The sequence below is a fragment of the Melospiza georgiana genome, chromosome Z (genome assembly GCF_028018845.1).
Source record: "Melospiza georgiana isolate bMelGeo1 chromosome Z, bMelGeo1.pri, whole genome shotgun sequence".
Taxonomy (NCBI): domain Eukaryota; kingdom Metazoa; phylum Chordata; class Aves; order Passeriformes; family Passerellidae; genus Melospiza; species Melospiza georgiana.
In genome coordinates this window covers 63,817,320-63,836,170 of record NC_080465.1, presented here as the reverse complement: position 1 = coordinate 63,836,170, position 18,851 = coordinate 63,817,320, and the positions used below count along the sequence as shown (strand labels likewise).

Here is an 18,851-nt window from a genome sequence, read left to right as displayed (position 1 = left end):
TTACATTAACTGGCAGGATTTATATGGAGTGTGAGCTACATGCAGAATTATTTGCCATATGCTTCTTCATTGTGTTCTTCCTTCATAAAAGATTTTAAAGTCCCACTGAAGGTAGAATTATGGAATTTCCTGGATTTTAGCTGAAAATCTACTGGATGCCAAGTATTATAAAAAGATGGGCTGACAGATCTTTTCCTCACTTTATGCATTCATTTTTAAGTTTGAAGTTCAGGAGAGAACTGTTTTGTTATTTCAGTAGAGATTTATTCACACTTGCACAACACTGTAACAGAACTTCTGGTGCAGAATAGATAAAAAAATAGAGGTTGAACATGTCTTACAGAACTTTGACCTTGCACTTGGTCTAGCATTGTCCTGTACTTAGAATTACTGTATTTTTAAAAAAGACAGTCTCCAGGGTCAACAGTGGAATTACCTGCCTTTTTGAATGTACTTTTTTCCACAGCCAAGGAGAACTTACGTTCGAGTGACAATCATAAAGCTATAGCCGATAGACCCAACTCCAACAAGGAAATATGAAAGAGGCATCCTGAACTTGAGCCACCCGATTGTCCTCTGATTATTGTAATAACCATAAAAGAGTACAGAATACTGTGCAAAGCCCTGAAAAGTCAGAAAAGAAATTATAATGTTACTTTGTTATACTTTTATATATAATTCATATAATCAGTAAGTGTGTCAATAGCAATATACTAAAACATTCATTTCAGTGAAGTCAAATTAGTTGCAAATATCACTATAATAAAGCTCACAGGATAGGAACAGAGTACCTTTATTTTAAAAAGACATAGTATATTTCGTAGCAACTTCAAAATCCTTTAGAACTGGTCATTAACAATCCCTCTACAATTTAATGAGTCAAAACTTCATCATCAACATACTTCTTGTGAAGAAAGAAACACACTGTCTTACAAAAATTGTTTTTCAGATTACTTGCAGATAAAATCCCATCTTTTTAACTTCATTTTCACCTTTCTAAAATTTATTTGCCTGAATTTGATATGAAAATCTCATATGCCTTCTTTGCCTAATAACAGTTGTCTGCTGTTCATTGGGTGATCATTCAGTATATATGATAACCAATAGGTAGGGGAATTTTATAGGAGATTATTCAGTATGTAATTATTTTGCACACTTAAACTCGATTCTAGGGCTGTAAAAAATGCAATATTAGTTCACTATCTTTCTCTGCAATTCAAAGTCTCTCTTCTTTTCTAAATATCATAATATGAATTTCCCTCTCTTCTACGGGTCAGACAGATGATTTTTCTAAATTTCAACAGTTCATTATTGACTGTAGGAAATTGCTGGTGTCTGCATGGATCAAACAGTTAAATCTTCCTGGTAATTCTCAGGTTAGTGCAAGAACTGATCTCTTAGAAGAAGGCCAAAAGCAGAGCCTTTACCAGGACAGCTCAGTGCATGCACAACAGTGGCAAACCTCCAGCTGGGTGTAAGAATTCCAAGTGCAATATGTAGTATTTCACCGCAAAGTTGGGGGATAAACCATGCATAATTTTGACAGTAACACAGTAATAGGACGGGTTGGTGAATTAAAAAACCATTTGCTACCCTTGTTTTGCAGTTGCCTACTTTCCTTAAAATTAGTAACATCTTTCTCTTTTATTTTTTCAAAACATGCATTTGATTTATTGAAGCTTTTCCTATACATGAAATGAGTCTCATGCTTATTTGAAAATGAGTCTCAGGCTTATTTGAAAACCTAATTCACAATTCTAAGATGAAAATTAAATATTAATATATGGCACACATAAATATTATTCAAAATATCTTGATCCACATATCTCATTTTTCTTCATCTCTGACTAGATTTGAGAGATGTGCTTATGCATGAGGGATAAAAATATGCTCATCTCTAATAAGGCAAGTATTCTAATGGAGCACATTTCTTGCTAAGTACTAGTAAACCATCTACACCAGTCAGGACACATTCAAATTCAATAGTATGTATATTGCATATTTTTGGTCACCTATAGCATCCTATAATTCCATTTTAGCCCCGGTTTCAATACAGCCTAATGCACTCTGGAAAACCTTTTGGATCTCCAAAATCATTAAAATGCCTTTTTAGTCTCTGTGCTCTGCAAGTCAGGGGTAATTCCTGTGCTGTGTATCATTCAGTTTGTCGATTCCACAGCACTTCAACGTAAGATTAGAAATAACTTCAATTCTGTAGAAGTGTGCATGGAAGATGTCTTTCACTCCTTTCTTGAGCCTAACATAAAAGACTACTGGTGGAATGTGTTACTGCAATAAAACTTGAGACTCTAATATTTTATGACTGGATTATAATCTGAAAACGATATGTGCAAATTGAATTCCAAGTAGAATATATCACAATCCAAATATGCTTCCCTTTGCCATGTCAGTAATGTGAATTGAGCACAAGAGAAAGCAGAATGGGCATGTTGAGAGCATATTTTCTTATCTTAGAGAGTGGTTATGTGTTATGATCCATTTATAAACAGATGTCTCTGCCCAAAATAAGGTGACCATAAGAGACCATACTCTGAATTCAACAGCACAGATTTTAGTTAATGGTAAGTGTGAGGGGGAGAGAGACACACAGAGAGAGAAAGAAATGGGAGTGAGAGGGTGTAAGAGACAGAGAGAGAGAAAGAGGAATGGAGAGACAGAGAGATTGAGTAGAAAGGTAAAGATATCACTATCACCACATGGAGTCATGTGGCACCCTGCCAGTCCTTTTCACCCTGGTCTTCTCAGTGGAGGAGTCCCAAGACATTCTTCTGTGGTATCCCCCTTATACAGTCCAAGTTCCAAGTGTCCATGAGTTTCACATAACTTGGGATGGCATGTGGATAAACACTTGCTTCCTTTCTCACTGTTTGCCACAGTGGGAATTTTTGTCCAGATGCTAACCAAACCTTTACCTCCCTTAGGCCTGCAGCATCTGTGCTCATCTCAGGTTCCATTATGTTGGTTTATCTAGTGGGGACAGTGTTTTCTGCTGCATTTTTTAATACCCTTACGTAGGGGTTGGAGTTCTTGGATTTTGTTGGAGTTTTGTTTAGGAGAAAATATTGATCAGTGATGTGTGATCATTTATTTCTAAATTATCTGGTAGCATACAAGTGTTGCTAGCAGATGAAAGGTACTATTTCCTGTGCTGTTTAAAGCACAGGGATGACAAGACACAGATATCATTGTCTTCAGGGAATATTTGACAATCTGACATGCCTCAAGAGTTTTTTTTCCCCTCAATCTTTCAGGGGATCCATCTCTTTCATTGCCTAATTCCATGTTTATTGTGTTTGCATTTGCTCCTTTTGTTACTTATTGTATTTTCTTCTTCACACCCATCAGTTCATTTCTGACAATTATTAAAAACGTTTCCTGTTTTTCCACCATGCCTTCATCCATCTTCTTTGGAACACATTTATTTTACAAGCTTTGTTCTGATATTCTGTATAAAGCTCTTCTAGCCTATTCTCTTGGCAAAATCTTCAAGTTGCTGTAATTCCTTTTTTGTCCAATATTTCCGTGATATTTTTCTTTCTCATTTTATAATTTCAGCATCATTATCGAACTCACTAGCCACATGTTTAGATTTATTTTTACTGTCACTCAAAAACACAACCTGTAGTGCACAAGATTAAATGAAGTTTTAAGAAGTAGTCACTGCAAAATGTTATATACATATGTTTTTAAAAAGAGCTTCCAATGCTTTTTTATCCAAGGAGAATCCATCATTGGCATTGTATGCAATCAAAGGGATAAAATATGTGGAGTTCACTATTATTTTTAATGTATTTTCTTTTCTTTTTTTCCTAATTCATATTGCATTTTAAAATTCAGAATCTTAATTATATAAAAGCAGAAGACCAAATTCACACTTCAGAAATGGAAACCCATTACCCCAGAACAACAAACCAACTTTGAGATATTTCCCCACGTGTCTTTGGATTGCTACATATACTGAGACATGCTTGTGTATATCAAGCTTCATGATGTGTTTTGTCTGAAAGAAACCTCAATACAGAGAGCTTGTGAAAAAAATATGAAAAATAATTTTCTTGTGAATTATCTCCTGAAATACTTCATATTAAATAACTGAGCATTAAATAATGAAGTAATTGTGAATAAAAGTCATGTGGCTATGCAATATTTGAAGATCATGCACTTACACTAAAATCCCAGAGGGTAGCAAAATTCATAGCAGTTGCTTCTTCAGCTCTTGGGACAGTTTTTCTAGGCAAAGAGCCATATGGCTTACCCATCAAAGCCTGAAACCAAAAAATGACAGTCATTTATATTTTAAAGAAAAATAGCAGCAAAGGAAAGGACAGTAAGTTGTCATTTCTTTGAAAGACTGGTTTTATGTTCCTAAACTCCCTAATGAGAAAATCCTACTTCTACAATTCCTTTCACTGCTCCTCACATTACTGATTGCAACTGTGCTTAGCATATGCATTCAGGGATGTGTTCTAAATTTAAGGTTCCATTAGTATCAATGGATTGCTAACAGTGCCTCTTACATTCAAAGGCAAGAGAGAAGTGCATCTATATTTCTCTGAGTGGTGTTTATCTTACAAGACCAAAATTTTAATTTTTCTTGCATTGTGGATTTTATTGGGATATTTCAAATGAAAAGTATGGGAAGATGCTAGGGAATCAGATTTTGGATTCTGAAATTTTCCTTCCTTTTGCCAAGATGCTTGTTCAGGCACAGTATATCTCCTCCCTATAAGGGGTCCTTTCAAGGCTCACCCTGAAAACTATTGGACATTTATTCTGTTTTGGCTTCTAAGGAAGATCACAAAATGATGATGCAAGTATATGCTGAGTTGAAGTGGACCCAAAAAGATTATCAAGTCTAACTCCTGGCCCTACAAAAGATCATCTCAAAGAGTCACATCATGTGCCTGAAAGTATTTTCCAAAAACTTATTGAATCCTGTGACACTTGGAGCTGTGACCATTTCTATGGGGAGCCTGTTCCAGTGCCCAGCCATCCTCAGGATGAAGAATCTTTTTCTGATATGTAACCTAAACCTCACCTGACACAACTTCAGGCCATTCTCAAGGGCCCTGTCACTGTCACCACAGAGCAGTGCTGCCCCTCCTCTTCCCCTCATGAGGAAGTCGTAGATTGCGATGAAGTCTCTCCTTCATCTTTTCTTCTTCAGGCTGAGCTCACCAAGTGACTTCAGCTGCTTCTCATACAGCTTCCACTGGACACCCTTCATGATCCTTTGGATACTCTCCAACAGCTCAATGTCTGTTTTATATTATTGCACCCAGCACTCGAGGTGAGGCTGCCCCAGAGCAGAGCAGAGCAGAGCAGAGCAGAGCAGAGCAGGACAATCCCCTCCCTTGCCTTGCTGGCAATGCTGGGCCTGATGCCCCCCAGGACACGCTTGGCCCTCCTGGCTGCCAGGGCACTGCTGGCTCATGTTCAACTTGTCACTGACCAGGAAACACAGGTCCCCTTCCATGGTGCTGCTTTCTGGCATCTCATTCCCCAGTCTGACCATGCATGCAGGTTTGCCCCACCCCAGTGCAGAATCCGGCACTTTCCCTTGTTGGACTTCAAATTGTTGGTGATTTCTCATTTCAGTAATTTGCTGAGATCTCCCTGCAGGGCTTCTCTGCCTTCAAGGGAGTCAACAGGTCTTCTCAGTTTTGGATCATCTGTGAACTTGCTTAGTATCCCTTCTACTCCTGAGTTCATTAAGGAGATGTTGAAGATCAGAGGGCCAAGAATGCAGCCCTGTGGAACCCCACAGGTGACAGGTTACCTGTCTGATGTCCCCCCATTCACTATCACCCTTTGTGTCAAACCCCTGAGCCAGTTGCTCACCCACTCCATGATGTGTTTATCCAGCTGTGTGCTGCACACTTTATCCTGGAGGGAAAGACACTATTGAAAGCTTTTCTGAAGTCCAAAAAGAGCGCATCCACTGGCTTCCCTTGATCAACTGGCTGAGTCACTTTTTCATAAAAGGATCATCATTTTGAAGAGCAGGACTTTCCTCTTATGAAGCCGTGTTGGCATTGAACAGCCACATTGTTCTTCAGGTATTTTTCAATACCTCACAGAAAAATCTTCCCCTTAACGTTACCAGGCACTGAAGTGAGACTGACAGGCCTGTATTTTTCAGGGTTCTCCTTCTTGCCCTTCTTGAAAATCGGAACACTTGCCAGCATCCAGTCAGCTAGGACATCTCCTAACTCCCAAAACCACTCAAAAATCATTGAGAGATATTTTTGCAATGACATCAGATCATGAATCCCATCAAACCCTATAAATTGGTAGACATCTACCTGGAGGGATCATGCTACTGAAATGCTGGGCCGGGAAGTTGTTGGAAATTCCTATCTCTTTCTTATCTGCCTTCTACAAAATGAGAAAGATAAGAGGAATATGGGATATTAAAATCTGGGAGATGGCACAATAATTTTGCTTCCATAAAAGCCCTGCTTTTAGAAGGGCAAAATGATGGCTCAGAGAAACCATCTTTGAATTTCTTTGGAAGTATTACAAAGAATAGGAAGTATTAAATTTCATAGAAGTAATTTATGTCTGAGTCCAATATCTGCTCTATCTACCACTCTTAAAAGAGATGTTGCACAGTGTGAAATATGAGAGGTCTCTCATGACTTTATAACCCTGTTATGCCTTACCAACATGTGAGTGTTACATCTGGAAGGATCCTCTGAGCCTCATGAGGATGAATCTTTCTATTGCAATTCACATTTAGACAAAATAGTCCCCCTGGAGTTTTCTTAGTCTCAGTTCCTCTACTTTGTTATGCACAGAACCACCAAAACCAAACAACCAAACAAAAAAAAAAAACAAATAAACAAACAAACAAACAAATCCACTTCCCCAGACAGCAAAGAACCCCCATATCTATGTCATCCCAGACTTCAAAAATCATTTCAGAAGACAACTCTAAATATATTTTTACATTTTCCCATCCTGTTTAATTCAAGACATCTCTCTGTAGAGACAACTGTCCACAAAGGAAGCCCTTTTATACAGGCTTAGTAAAGTCTAATTCTTGCAAATGGAGCATAAAGAGACTAAAAACATTTTAAAAGCTGCAGCCCTATAAAATCTCACTGCAAAGATAGAAATCCTTATGGCAATCCTCAAAGATAATTTAAAAGACTCCCACCTCAGGCACCATTACAAGACCACAGGTCAATCCAAAGAGAATCATATTTATTCCATACATCCAACGCAAGAATATGAAATAAGATGCTACTGATGAGCCAAAGTGACCTGTGAAAACATGAGATGAAATTAAAAGGCAGATAAGCTGGTCTTTTGAAGTTATTTTACCTAAGGATGCACAAAACTTATTAAAAAAAAGTAAAATCAAGAGAGGGTTTTACACATTTGATGGATTCAAATTTTAATTAATTTAAAATTCTAATTAATTCTAAATTTAATTTATTTTAATTTTTTTCTTTATTACCATACTTCTAATAAATTTTTGCATATTGCATATTAGATGTCCTGAGATGGCTGAAAAAACAAGAACAACAATATAAAACTATAGTTAAATAGGTTTTCTAGGGTCATATAAAAGTTGTGATGCTTGCTATTATTAAGTAATCTCTACAAGTATCTTTCAATTTTTATTTTTTTCCTGTCTGATGTGGATTTTAAGCATTCTTGACATACTAAACCAGAACCAGCCCAGTTTTAATGGGAAGCAGTGCAGAATTAGCCAGCAAGGAAAGTCTTTCCCAGATGATAAAACACTTGTCAGTGCTGTTATAAGAGTGCTGACCAGATTTTTTTCACTAGAGATTAAAAACATTATCTGCAAGTGTTACTACCCTTTCCTTCTCTTATCTTCTGTTTATGTGCTCCATCTGTAGCCAGGTGTGCAGGCAGTCCCATCTCTAGGTGAAGTATTTGACCTGAGACACCCCTGACCCAGACCTGTGCACAGATTACAGGCTGGGGGGGAAGCACGGAGAACCAAAAGCCTGTTTTTACCCATGCTCTGCAAGTCAGGCCAAACGAAAATAAAAGCTCAGATTCAACCCCAGCTTGCTTTAACACAGTTATGTTGACTACAGGAGAGCTGTCAGTTAGAAAAGTACTAGGTTTCAGCTCCATTACCATTCATTTTCACAGGAAAAATTGGCCTTTCAATAGGTTTTTCTTACAATCTAGTTTGGCAGCATGGCGCACACTGATAGCAAATGAAAAGTAAATCTCTCTGTTCAGAGACACTTAGTTATATCATTATTTCCAAACTCTTTTTCAGACATGTAACACATTCTTTCAGTCTGTAATATGAAATTAATATATCTTGTGTTAATTGGGATGCATATATTAATATATGCTTATATTACTTTAACAGCTCAGTTGGTAGAAAATTTAATACACTTAAATAGGTATAATCCTAAAATATAAAAAGAGGCTAACTAAGAGACATTTATCACAGCTGTAGGAAGGAGCAAGCCATTCTGTCAAGGATTTCAGTATTTTGAATCTGCTTTATTCACGGTTCAGAATTAAACCATCATATTGTAATTTTGTGTGAAGTGGCCAATCTCAGCAGTGACCAACATATTGGGAAGTCTGGGGAAAGGTATAAATCAAGAGATTTTGAGATAGCCTATCTGGTTGTGACATGCAGATTACCCAGTTATAACCAAACTATAGCCCTTGGGGGATATTATTGACTCAAAAAATACAGTGCAGGAAATTATGAAAATTTCTGATTTCAGGTTACTTTTGTAGACCTCTCCATGCCCCATTATTTCTTGCGCTCAAATCCTAATATCTCTATTGTATTGGGAATACCTTTTTTTCATGCACTGAGTTACAGTACTTGTATCAGTTACCCTGATGAAACCTCTGCTATGCAGCCATTTGGAACATTTACAGTGAGGTAATGGGTTGGAGTACCTGCATCAGTATAGTTAATGCGAGCCAATGCAGAGACCACTCATGTGCTTTATTCTTTTTCACCAATCAGGCAAGAAAAGACACCTCTTTTCTTAAAAGTAAGTAAAAAGCTTAACTATGGATGAGGACAATTTAGCCATGACTGCCCTCAGCTGCATTTTCAGAGTGGGCAGGTCCCAACAGGGGCCTGCAACAGGGAACACAGAAAATATCACAAATGGACTGCACTAGCTGTGAACAAAATCAGCCCAAGTTTCACCAGTATATTTAATCCACTCTAAGGTGCAAGATGTTCTGTGTATGAATGAAATAGTTCTAAGTAGTCTTTAGCCATCATTTTCTGCACCCACAGTCTCACCACACAAGGAATTGGCATGAAGATCAGTGTGTGCATTTTATAAATTTCATCAGTGGACTAGGAGTTGCCCTGTCCCAACACCCTGTCCCAACACAGGTCTGTGTGATTCCCATAAAGTCCTTTTGCACAGATAATACTGAATATCTGTTCTGTAAAGAAAAGAAGCATTTGTATTTTTAAAATATAAATATTTCATACATTAATCAACTTATCCTTTAAACATCAAAGCTGCAGCATCAGATTCACCTATTGTCCGCATAAGGATACAGCACAGCTTGATGCCCTTGGTTCTGAAACCAGTCTCCCTGTTCTAGAAGGGACTTGCATCTTGAAGAAGGGAGCCTACCATTCATCACTGGAACTTCAACACAAAACTGAATTGTGACAGACCCCTACTCTCAAATACACCCATAGTACTAACTACACTGCCTCATTCATATATGAGGCATCCAAGACCAATATTGCACTCTCTGTGTTTTGTTATGTGCCTTACAATGAGAGAAAGACAACTTACATGAAGCTCAAGATAATGAAAAAAAGCAGCAGAAATAATTGAAATATTTTCAGTATAGCCTGTATAGTATAATTTGTAAAAAATAAATACAAACAAAATTAAGTGAAGGTGAATAAAGTGAATGGCTAAATCCCAATTAAGCTTTTCTAGGATTAATTTCAACACTGGCTCTTTAACAGCTACCTATATAGTGAAAATTTTAATCTGTAAACTGACACCCTCTGAAGAGAATTTTCAACTAGTTATACTATCAAGCTTAATAAATATTAGTGAAAAAATAAATAATCATTGATTTTAGACTATACATTGAATACAGATGCATATATTAAAAAAAATTATCATTTGGCAGACATCAGAAATATCATGCTAGATCCTATTCTTACTTACTTACTTACTTTCAATCTCCTTAATTTTCATTTCCCAGGGTATGCAGGCTGTCTTAAAATTTTCAAAATCTCTTTGAAATTTCATCCATTTCTGGAAAGAATCACAGGAGAAAAAAAAAAAAACAAAAAAAAAAAAAAAACCAAAAAAACAAAAAAAAAAACAACAACAAAACAGAAACCTCAGCATCATCTCAGTGCCCAGATGCTTGGTTCTTCTTGAGCTAATGTAACCCCTTAATCATCCACAAAATCCATTGGCAGAATCCACAAAGTAATTGTTTATGAAGAGCCATCTCCTTTTGTTTATTTTAATGGCTTCTACTGGATTTGTGTGAAGCTCCTATTTCTACCACAAGAAGAATTATTACCTAATCACTTCCTTTCATGCCAATTTTTTCTTTTTCTTTTTCTTTTTCTTTTTCTTTTTCTTTTTCTTTTTCTTTTTCTTTTTCTTTTTCTTTTTCTTTTTCTTTTTCTTTTTCTTTTTCTTTTTCTTTTTCTTTTTCTTTTTCTTTTTCTTTTTCTTTTTCTTTTTTTCTTTCTTTTTCTCATTTTTTCTTCTCTTTCTCTTTTTCTTTGTCTTTTACAGAGGGCTGTCTCAAGGGAAAAACTGAACTTTGGATTCAGTCCACACAAATACCCAATCCACACCAAGACACATTAGCTTTCACAAGATACAGAACCCTTGCAAACTCCTGTAAAACAGCTGATTTTTGTTTTGATGACAAGTTTCAAAAATCAAACCATAAGCTTTTGTTAGAAATATTTTCATGCAAAAGCACTGAAAATAAAAGTTAAAAATACATAGAGAGACAAGGAACGCTACTGTAGAAGATGACTACCCATGGCAAAAATCTCCAGAAGGCTTCCCATCAGCTTTACAGGAAGTTAGTAAAACAATCAGTGTACCTTCATCATCATCACTTTGTATGCATAGAATTTTTTTCCTTTTCCTTTTCCAAGTGCACCTTCAAACTTCTCAACAAAAAGCTGTGCTTCCCTGGAAAATGAAGGCAAAAGAGAGATATAGATTATGTTATAGTAAATTTTATATTGTCTCTATCATATTAATGTTATCCTTTTACTCCTCATAAAATCTTGTTAACTTAGTAAAGTTTGAAGCTAAAAGCTCTGCATTTTTGTATTTTGCAGCAGACTCTATATGTAATGTATATGTAATGCAAAAATACAAGCAACTTCATTCACCTGATCTGATACAAACATATTTGGAGCTCTCAGATTTGCCTATGTCCAGTCAAGGTTACTAAATATGTTTAATCACAGTAAGTCAGTAAACTGGCTTTTGCAGTTAAGCTACTGCCCATTTATGTGATGCACAAACAGTTATTCCTGTTATTCTGACAGTTATTTCAAAAGAAGAAAGAAGCATCTTCATAAGACACTGTGGATCCTTGGCTGTGATCACCTTTCTTGCTTTCTGAAATCCTTTGTTTTCTCCTGCTCTTCTAATTTCTTCCTTGTTCTCTTCTTTGATAGTGAATAAAAAAGTCCATAACCGTTTAATTACCAACATTTTATCTCTTTTGTGTCTTAGTCATGCTCTGGATACCTCTGACCCTCTCACCTCTGTTTTCTCAGCTTAGGATGCATTCCCAGGGAGACAGATGTGTACACTAGAGTTTTGGTTCCCTTTGCCCACCCTTCTCAGTACTACATTTAATTTAGCCCTTCTGAATTTCTGTATGTATCTTCTCTAGCTGTACCATTCCCAGAGTAATTGCTTTCAAACAGAGCTTCACTGGTCCCCAAAGGGCTAAAATTTTGCCTATGGAGATATAATTTAAATAATATAAAGATGAAAGGAAGAATTTTAAACTCTTTTTAAAATGCATAAAGTCCATGGATTAAAACAATAAAGAGATGAGTTCCAGTGCATTCTAATATTTCCTCTATTTAATCCAATTTCCATATATGACTTTCCACTATGTTTCTCCTGAGAAAATATGCTCTAAAGGCTAAATGTCCTAAACCACTGGAAAACAGACTAAGGATTCTTAACTCTCAGTGTACACACAATGCTGTAAACTGTTTTGTTGTCACGCTGTATAACTTCAAAGCTTTCTATATTATGTTTATTATTATTATATTGTATTGTACAAAGCATCTAGAAGAAGGTAGACTATTGGGAAAATACTAATTGTAATGCATATTGATGTTGATGCACTTTTCTTTCTTTCCAGAACTGCTACCTATAAGCTTACCAAGTGAAATTTATTATCATGCTTATATTTTCTGCTCATACATTTTGTACAAGGAAGGAAAAACATAGTTTTAAACAGCAAAATCTGGCAGCGTTAATGACAGTATAGCAGTGTAGTTGAGATACAAGAGAAATAAAATTATGTGAGAAGAAGGCCATTAGCCATGACATAACTTTTCTAATTCAATGATTAAAAATCTCAACATCTCTAAAAGTAGCTGTGTGTTTTTAGTAACTGCAAATGCTTAGGGTAATCTTCAGTCTGAAGATCTATCAAAGATTTTCACAACTTAGACATCCACTGCAAGAGTTGCTTTAACTTGCAACTGTTAAGCTGCAAGCTGCAAAAGATAAGCACACATAAGTGCAAAACTGAGTTATTGAATTTAATTTTCAGTTATTGAGAGCTTTCCTTATTAGAGAGTCCTCTGAGAACTCTCCCCTTCCAAGTGCTTTCACCCAAACCCTGTTGGTGAAACATCAGGGCCAGTATAAGTTCACCTGGCCTTCTCAGGACTACTGCATGCATTTTCCAACATTTGAAATTATGAATGCTAATGCAATCACCTTTATTTTTTTCTCTCTATAGCAAAAGTAGAGCAAAGATTCAGATTGGAAAAGATAAAAATACACAGCCACCCCCACAGCCACAGAGCCCACCTATCGATCACTTCAAACATGTTTCTTGAGCATCAAGTCAGTATACTTTTGAGGGTGTCGATCCTTTATTTCCAATCCTGTTCTTCTAGATCACATTTGCATTCTGGATTGTTAAATCTGATCTTTCTGCATTTACCTAGTACTGACACTGATTGAGGATTCTTTATTTTCCAAGCCACGCTGAGTCCTTTACAACATACTGCTCACATATCATTTTTTCATTTTGATTCTCAGAAAAATCAATTACATTTCAGCCCTTCCAAGTGAGTGGCAGAAAACAGATTAATTCTGCTTCAGGAAACCAGCGTCCAAGGGTCACCTTTAAAACCAAGCCTCAGGATCCAAAATCTTAATGCTTTGTCAACAGATACAAGGGCATCCTGACAGCAGATGGCAGCTTCCTCCCAAATGCAGTAGACAGGGCTGGAACAGTGCCATAAAAGCAGGAAGACTCAGTAAACTGCATACCTACCAATCTCCCTGGTCAGCATACTATATTCTACTATCACTTCTATCACTGTGTAATTCAGGTTTGTTCATGAAAATTTTCTGAAATCAAAACATACAGAGTAGAAAACTTGTGTTTTCAGTCACTAATTATGTTATGTTGCAGAATATGAAATTTTCAAATTTTAAGTCGGGGTTTTTTTCAGAGTGAAGCAATAAGTTAGAAATTTAAGAACATAATGTGAAAACAGCAATAAATACATTTAAAAATCCTTGATAGCGATAGCATATATGAGTACTTTTTACATCTATAGGTGAAACACTCAAGCTCTCCACAAACTTGTTCTGATATAAAATAAAGCTATGCCAAAAGGAAGGCATTTTCCACTATCAAATTCCTAAAATAATTCTCTTAAACCTCTTTTTGAATTGTTTTAAATTAATTCTGTAAGATTTTCTACTAGAAGTAGTTTTTCTTATCCTCATCTGCCTCCTATCAAACAATCTTTCAAGTGTAATCAGTATTTAAGCTTTTTCTTCAGGACAAACCAAGAAATTGCTTTTTGGAGGTGGTGATCTGGACTATAGATCTTACGCTGATGATGCTCCTGAATGCTTCCCTGGATTCTGCTTTGCCAGTGACTGAAACTTCGTCTCTTCTTGCACCCCATCATTCCTAAATGTTTTATAACATTATTTTCACTGATTTTCATTTGGTTTCTCTGCATTGGATTAAGTTCATCATTGCATCACAAACAACCATTTCTTACTGAGTGGTTTCAAGTGCAGTCAGCTGAGTTGCACAAGAAAGACTGGACCAAGAAAACTGTTGGATCTACATGTGCACAATATTTATGAAGATATTTTCATGTTTCATCATGGAAGCATGAAGCAACTTTCACTTTCACTTTCTTAGTAAATTGCTTTCCCATACTAAAAAGTTTATTGTATAATTGCTAATGGTGGATTTGCAGTATCATTTTCATTTTCATTTACTCTGGTCTAATAACAACACACTTTAATTATTTTTTTTTATTAATAGTATTGCTGGCATTAATGCATTGACCATTAATGCACACAGATCATGACAAGAAGATATTTCAAACATGCATTTAAAATGGCAGCAAAAATGTTTCCAATTCTTGTGAAGTAATGGCCAAAAGCATCACATAGTTAATAATTACCACATAATTAATAAAAAGTAGCACATGCTATATGGCCAAAAGAGAACAGAGTGAAAAGAGTTAAATCCATCTGTCATCCAGTTGCAGCAGTGTTCCCCAGGGCTCAGTACTGAGGACAGTCCTGCTCTATTGATGGTCCAGAGGAGGGGATCAAGGGCACCCTCAGCCAGTTTCTCTCCTCGAAGGAGGTTGTGATGAAGAGGGAATCAGTCTTTTCTTCCAGATACAAGAAACAGGACAAGAAACAATCTCAAATGGTTTCAGAGGATGTTTAGATTGGATATATATAAGTTTCTTCACCAAAAGTTGTCAAGCATTGAAACAGGCTGCCCAGGTAAGTGGTTGACTCACCATCCCAGGAGGTTTTGAAAAAATGTGTAAATGTCATGGTGAGGGACTTGGACTAGACATGGACTTGACAGTGCTGTCTGTGTTAATGGCTAGACTTGATAGTCATAAGGCTCTTTTCCAATCTAAATTGTTTTGTATTATTGTTATGAAATTGAAAAAATACTTTAAAAAAAATAGAAATTACTTTGTAAAAGAATAGTGGAAGTATTTTTTTCACTGTTGGAATAAAAGAAATCAAGTTACCTTTGATGTCTTACAAGCCTATCTTACATTTTCGTAGTTTTACCAATAACATTCTAAATAACATTTTCATATTGCTTATGATGCTGAAGCCATCAAACAGAATACGCATTCATTCTCTCCTCAGCTTTTCTTCCCCCACCAGTTCTGCAGCAGATTAGTAGAAACTAATTACTCCACTGAGTACTTACTCCTGACTTCTGTTTGTAAGTTACTTAAACCTCCTGACCTTAAAAGTTCAGCATCAACTTGGCACCATTCAGTCAGGGACCAGGCTTGCCATATCCTTTCCATGTCTGTGATACATGTTCTTGTTAAATATAGTTCAACAGATTACTTAACTAAGGTTTCTACGTTGATGTCTAATACCTCTATTTGTACAACCCTGTGGATTTCTGTCGAATTTTGTCCTTTCCTCCATTTCTTTTGTGCTATAAATAAGAGGAAGAATAGGCAAGTCTTAGAAATACTTTAGAAACCACAACAAAAACCAAAAGTACATGTATACATATTCATGCTCACTTGGAAGTATTGTGATTTAACAAACATGAGGATGTGTCAAAAACAACGCAGACCAACAAAACCAAGCTTTGTAATCACTGGTATCAAGTGTTAGAGGTAAATTATCTGTATCACAAGATAGGCCAAAGTGTCCCCCCACTAGCTAACTGTGAATTTAAAGAAGCTTTAGAGAAAGCTTATTAATTGAATTACAGATGCAAGAACTAATAAATGTTTCAGGGGGCCAGGCATTATTGTCCCAGAGAAGCCTGAGTTAATTATTAATAGAAGGTGTGGAGTTACAGCTCCCAAAGTGGTAGGTGTACAGTACCTCTGGCACTTCTGTGCTGCAGAGGGGATGCATTACAGCTCTTAGAGCTTGTTGCTAATGAATACAATTTGAGTGGATTAATCACATTTTTCAGTAACAGTTCAGGAAAGTTTCAGGCTCTAAGAACTAAAAGCGCAATAAAAAGAAATGTTGATCGTCCAGGACTTTTGTAAGTCTTAGAAGGTTGGCTGAAAACAGACTTCGAAACAAATGTTGGGCACAGATCACTTGAAAAGCAGCTCAGCACAAATAGTGGGCAAATTATATTGTTATTTGATACCCAGCTGGCCCCCAAGACAGCCAGTCTGGCCTCCAGGACTGTCGATATATCCACAGTAAGAGAGATTAAATACTGATTGATGGGATTACTAAGAATCCAACAAAAGATGAAAAATTTCCACCATCTCACACATGCATCTCATACATCTTTGGGTTTGTAGGCTTATAAAATTTCTTACTTCTAATTCATCTATCTTGATAGGCAGTCTAAGTCCTGTAATAAAATGAATTATGCTAGAAAAATACTGAAAAATCACCATAATGTATTCTGTCCCTAGCATGTGATCTGCTATGATGCAGTGACCACATCAGTGGAAAAGGAAAGCACATCAACCTGTTGGAGCTAGTCCAAAAGAGAACCACCAGGTTGCTCTTAGAGTAACTTGGTTAGAAGGATGGAGCCGGCTTCCTATGAGGAAAGTCTGAGAGAACTGGGTTTGCAGAGCCTGAAAAACAAAATGTTTCAAGGTGACCAAATTACAGCCTTCTAGTACCTGAAGAGGACTTGCAAAAAAGGGGAGGGACTTCTTATGAGAGGCTGTAGTGATGGGTCATGGGGGAAAGTCTTCCAACTGAGTTAGAATAAGTTTGTATTAGATATTAGGAAGAAATTCTTTACTGTGAAGATGGTAAAGTGTTGTCACAGGTTGTCTAGAGAAGTTATGGATGCCCTATTCCTGGAAGTATTTGTGACCAGGCTAGATGGGGCTTGGAGCAACCTAGTCTAGGGAAAGGTGTCCCTTCCAATGGCAGGTGGGTTGGAATAAGTTTAATTTTAATGGCCCTTCCAACTCAAACTGTTCTATTATTCTGAGCAAAGAACAGATTCTGCACTGCACTGATTTTTCTAGGGGAAAAAATATAGTTCTCCCATCTTTCTTTATGACGTGCTTAATTGGAAGCCCTTCAAAAAGCCTAAACTTGATGTTTTACTATTTTTTTTTATGTAACTTGTTATTTCACTTGTTTTGATAGTGTACTAACTGTCTTGTGGTGTAACTTTAGAGAACAAGTTGGCACATCTCTGGGTTCAAGCGCTCAGTCCTCTAATTATATGTCACCATAATAAGCATTGCTACAAACTACAAACTGTTGGCTACAAACTGTTCAGTTACTGATGGGATTTGTGCCTTTGTAGCACAGAATTTTTGTCTATCTAAAGCACCATGAGCACTAATAAGAGAAGTGAGATAAGTATACCAGAGGCAAGCAAGTATTTAAACATTTCCCTTTTCTTCATATTGGTGCAAAACTCCATCAGAAAAATGTACAACCAAGCATGAGGTTCCCAAAATCCAGACTTAAACTGTGATAGCTTTCCATGAAGGGTTTTCCAGATTGCAACAGCTGAAGCTCTGGACCATTAGTTTGTTTGGATTTTTTTTCAGTTTCTTCTTCTAATCAAAAAACCACAGAATCATAGAATGGTCAAGGTCGGGAGAGACCTTTAAGGGACTTCAAGTGCAACCATCAACCCAGCACTATCACTGTAAACCCAAAACCACTAAACTGCATCACCAAACACCAGATCCAGATGCTTCTTGAACACCTTCAGGGATGGTGACTCCACCACCTCCCTGGCACATCCTATTCCAAAGCATGACCACCCTAACAGCAAAAAAGCTTTTTCTAGTATCTAATGTGGCTCTCCCTTGTCTCAGCCTGAGGCCATTTCCTCTTGTCCTCTCATTGCAGGCACTGTAGCAGATTCAGGCCCCGACTCACCTCAGCCCCTTACAGGGAGCTGCAAAAAGCAATGAAGTCCCCCCTGAGCCTCCTCTTCTTGAGACTAAACAACCCCAGCTCCCTCAGCTGTCCCTCATGAGAGATGTTCTCCAGTCCTTTCAGGAGCCTCGTTGCCCTTGGCTGGACAGGCCCCAGCCCCTGCGTGTCGCTTTTAAAGTGAGGGGCCCAGAACTGAGCACAGCCTTGAGGTGAGGCCTCCCCAGTGCGCGGTGCCGGGGCTCGATCCCTGCCCTCGTCCCGCCGGCCGCGCTGTTCTGGGCACAGGCCAGGGTGGCACCGGCCTCCTTGGCCACTGGGCACACTCTGGCTCATGTTCAAACAGCAGCCCCCAGGTTCCTTCCCGAAGATCAGCTCTCGAGCTGTCTCACCCCAAGACTGTAGCACTGCACAGGGGCTGCTGCAACCCCAGCGCAAGACACAGCACTTGGCCTTGTTGAACTTCCTGCAGTTGTCCTCAGCCCACTGATTGAGCCTGTCCCTCCGCAGAGCCTTCCTGCCCTCAAGCAGACCAACACCCCCACCCAACTTGATATCATCTGCAAATTTAATGAGGGTACAGTCAATTCCCATGCCCAGATCATCAATAAAAATGTTAGACAATAGTGACCCCAAAACATGGCTGTGGGGAGCATCACTAGTGACCGGCCATCAGTTGGATTTAGCTCCACTCACCACCACTCTCAGGGCCCAGAAAAC

General features: G+C 37.6%; 1 protein-coding gene across 1 annotated transcript in view; it reads right to left on the bottom strand.

Annotated features, from left to right (window-relative positions):
- The window catches only part of TMC1 (transmembrane channel like 1), a 120,159-nt gene that overhangs the window by 18,471 nt on the left and 82,837 nt on the right, over positions 1–18,851 (bottom strand). The window contains exons 7-11 of the mRNA XM_058043936.1: positions 11,105–11,195; positions 10,205–10,286; positions 7,184–7,290; positions 4,188–4,286; positions 482–624 (exon numbers count right to left, since the gene is read on the bottom strand). Coding sequence (XP_057899919.1) covers positions 482–624; positions 4,188–4,286; positions 7,184–7,290; positions 10,205–10,286; positions 11,105–11,195 — 522 coding nt within the window. The remainder of the gene's footprint in view (positions 1–481; positions 625–4,187; positions 4,287–7,183; positions 7,291–10,204; positions 10,287–11,104; positions 11,196–18,851) is intronic.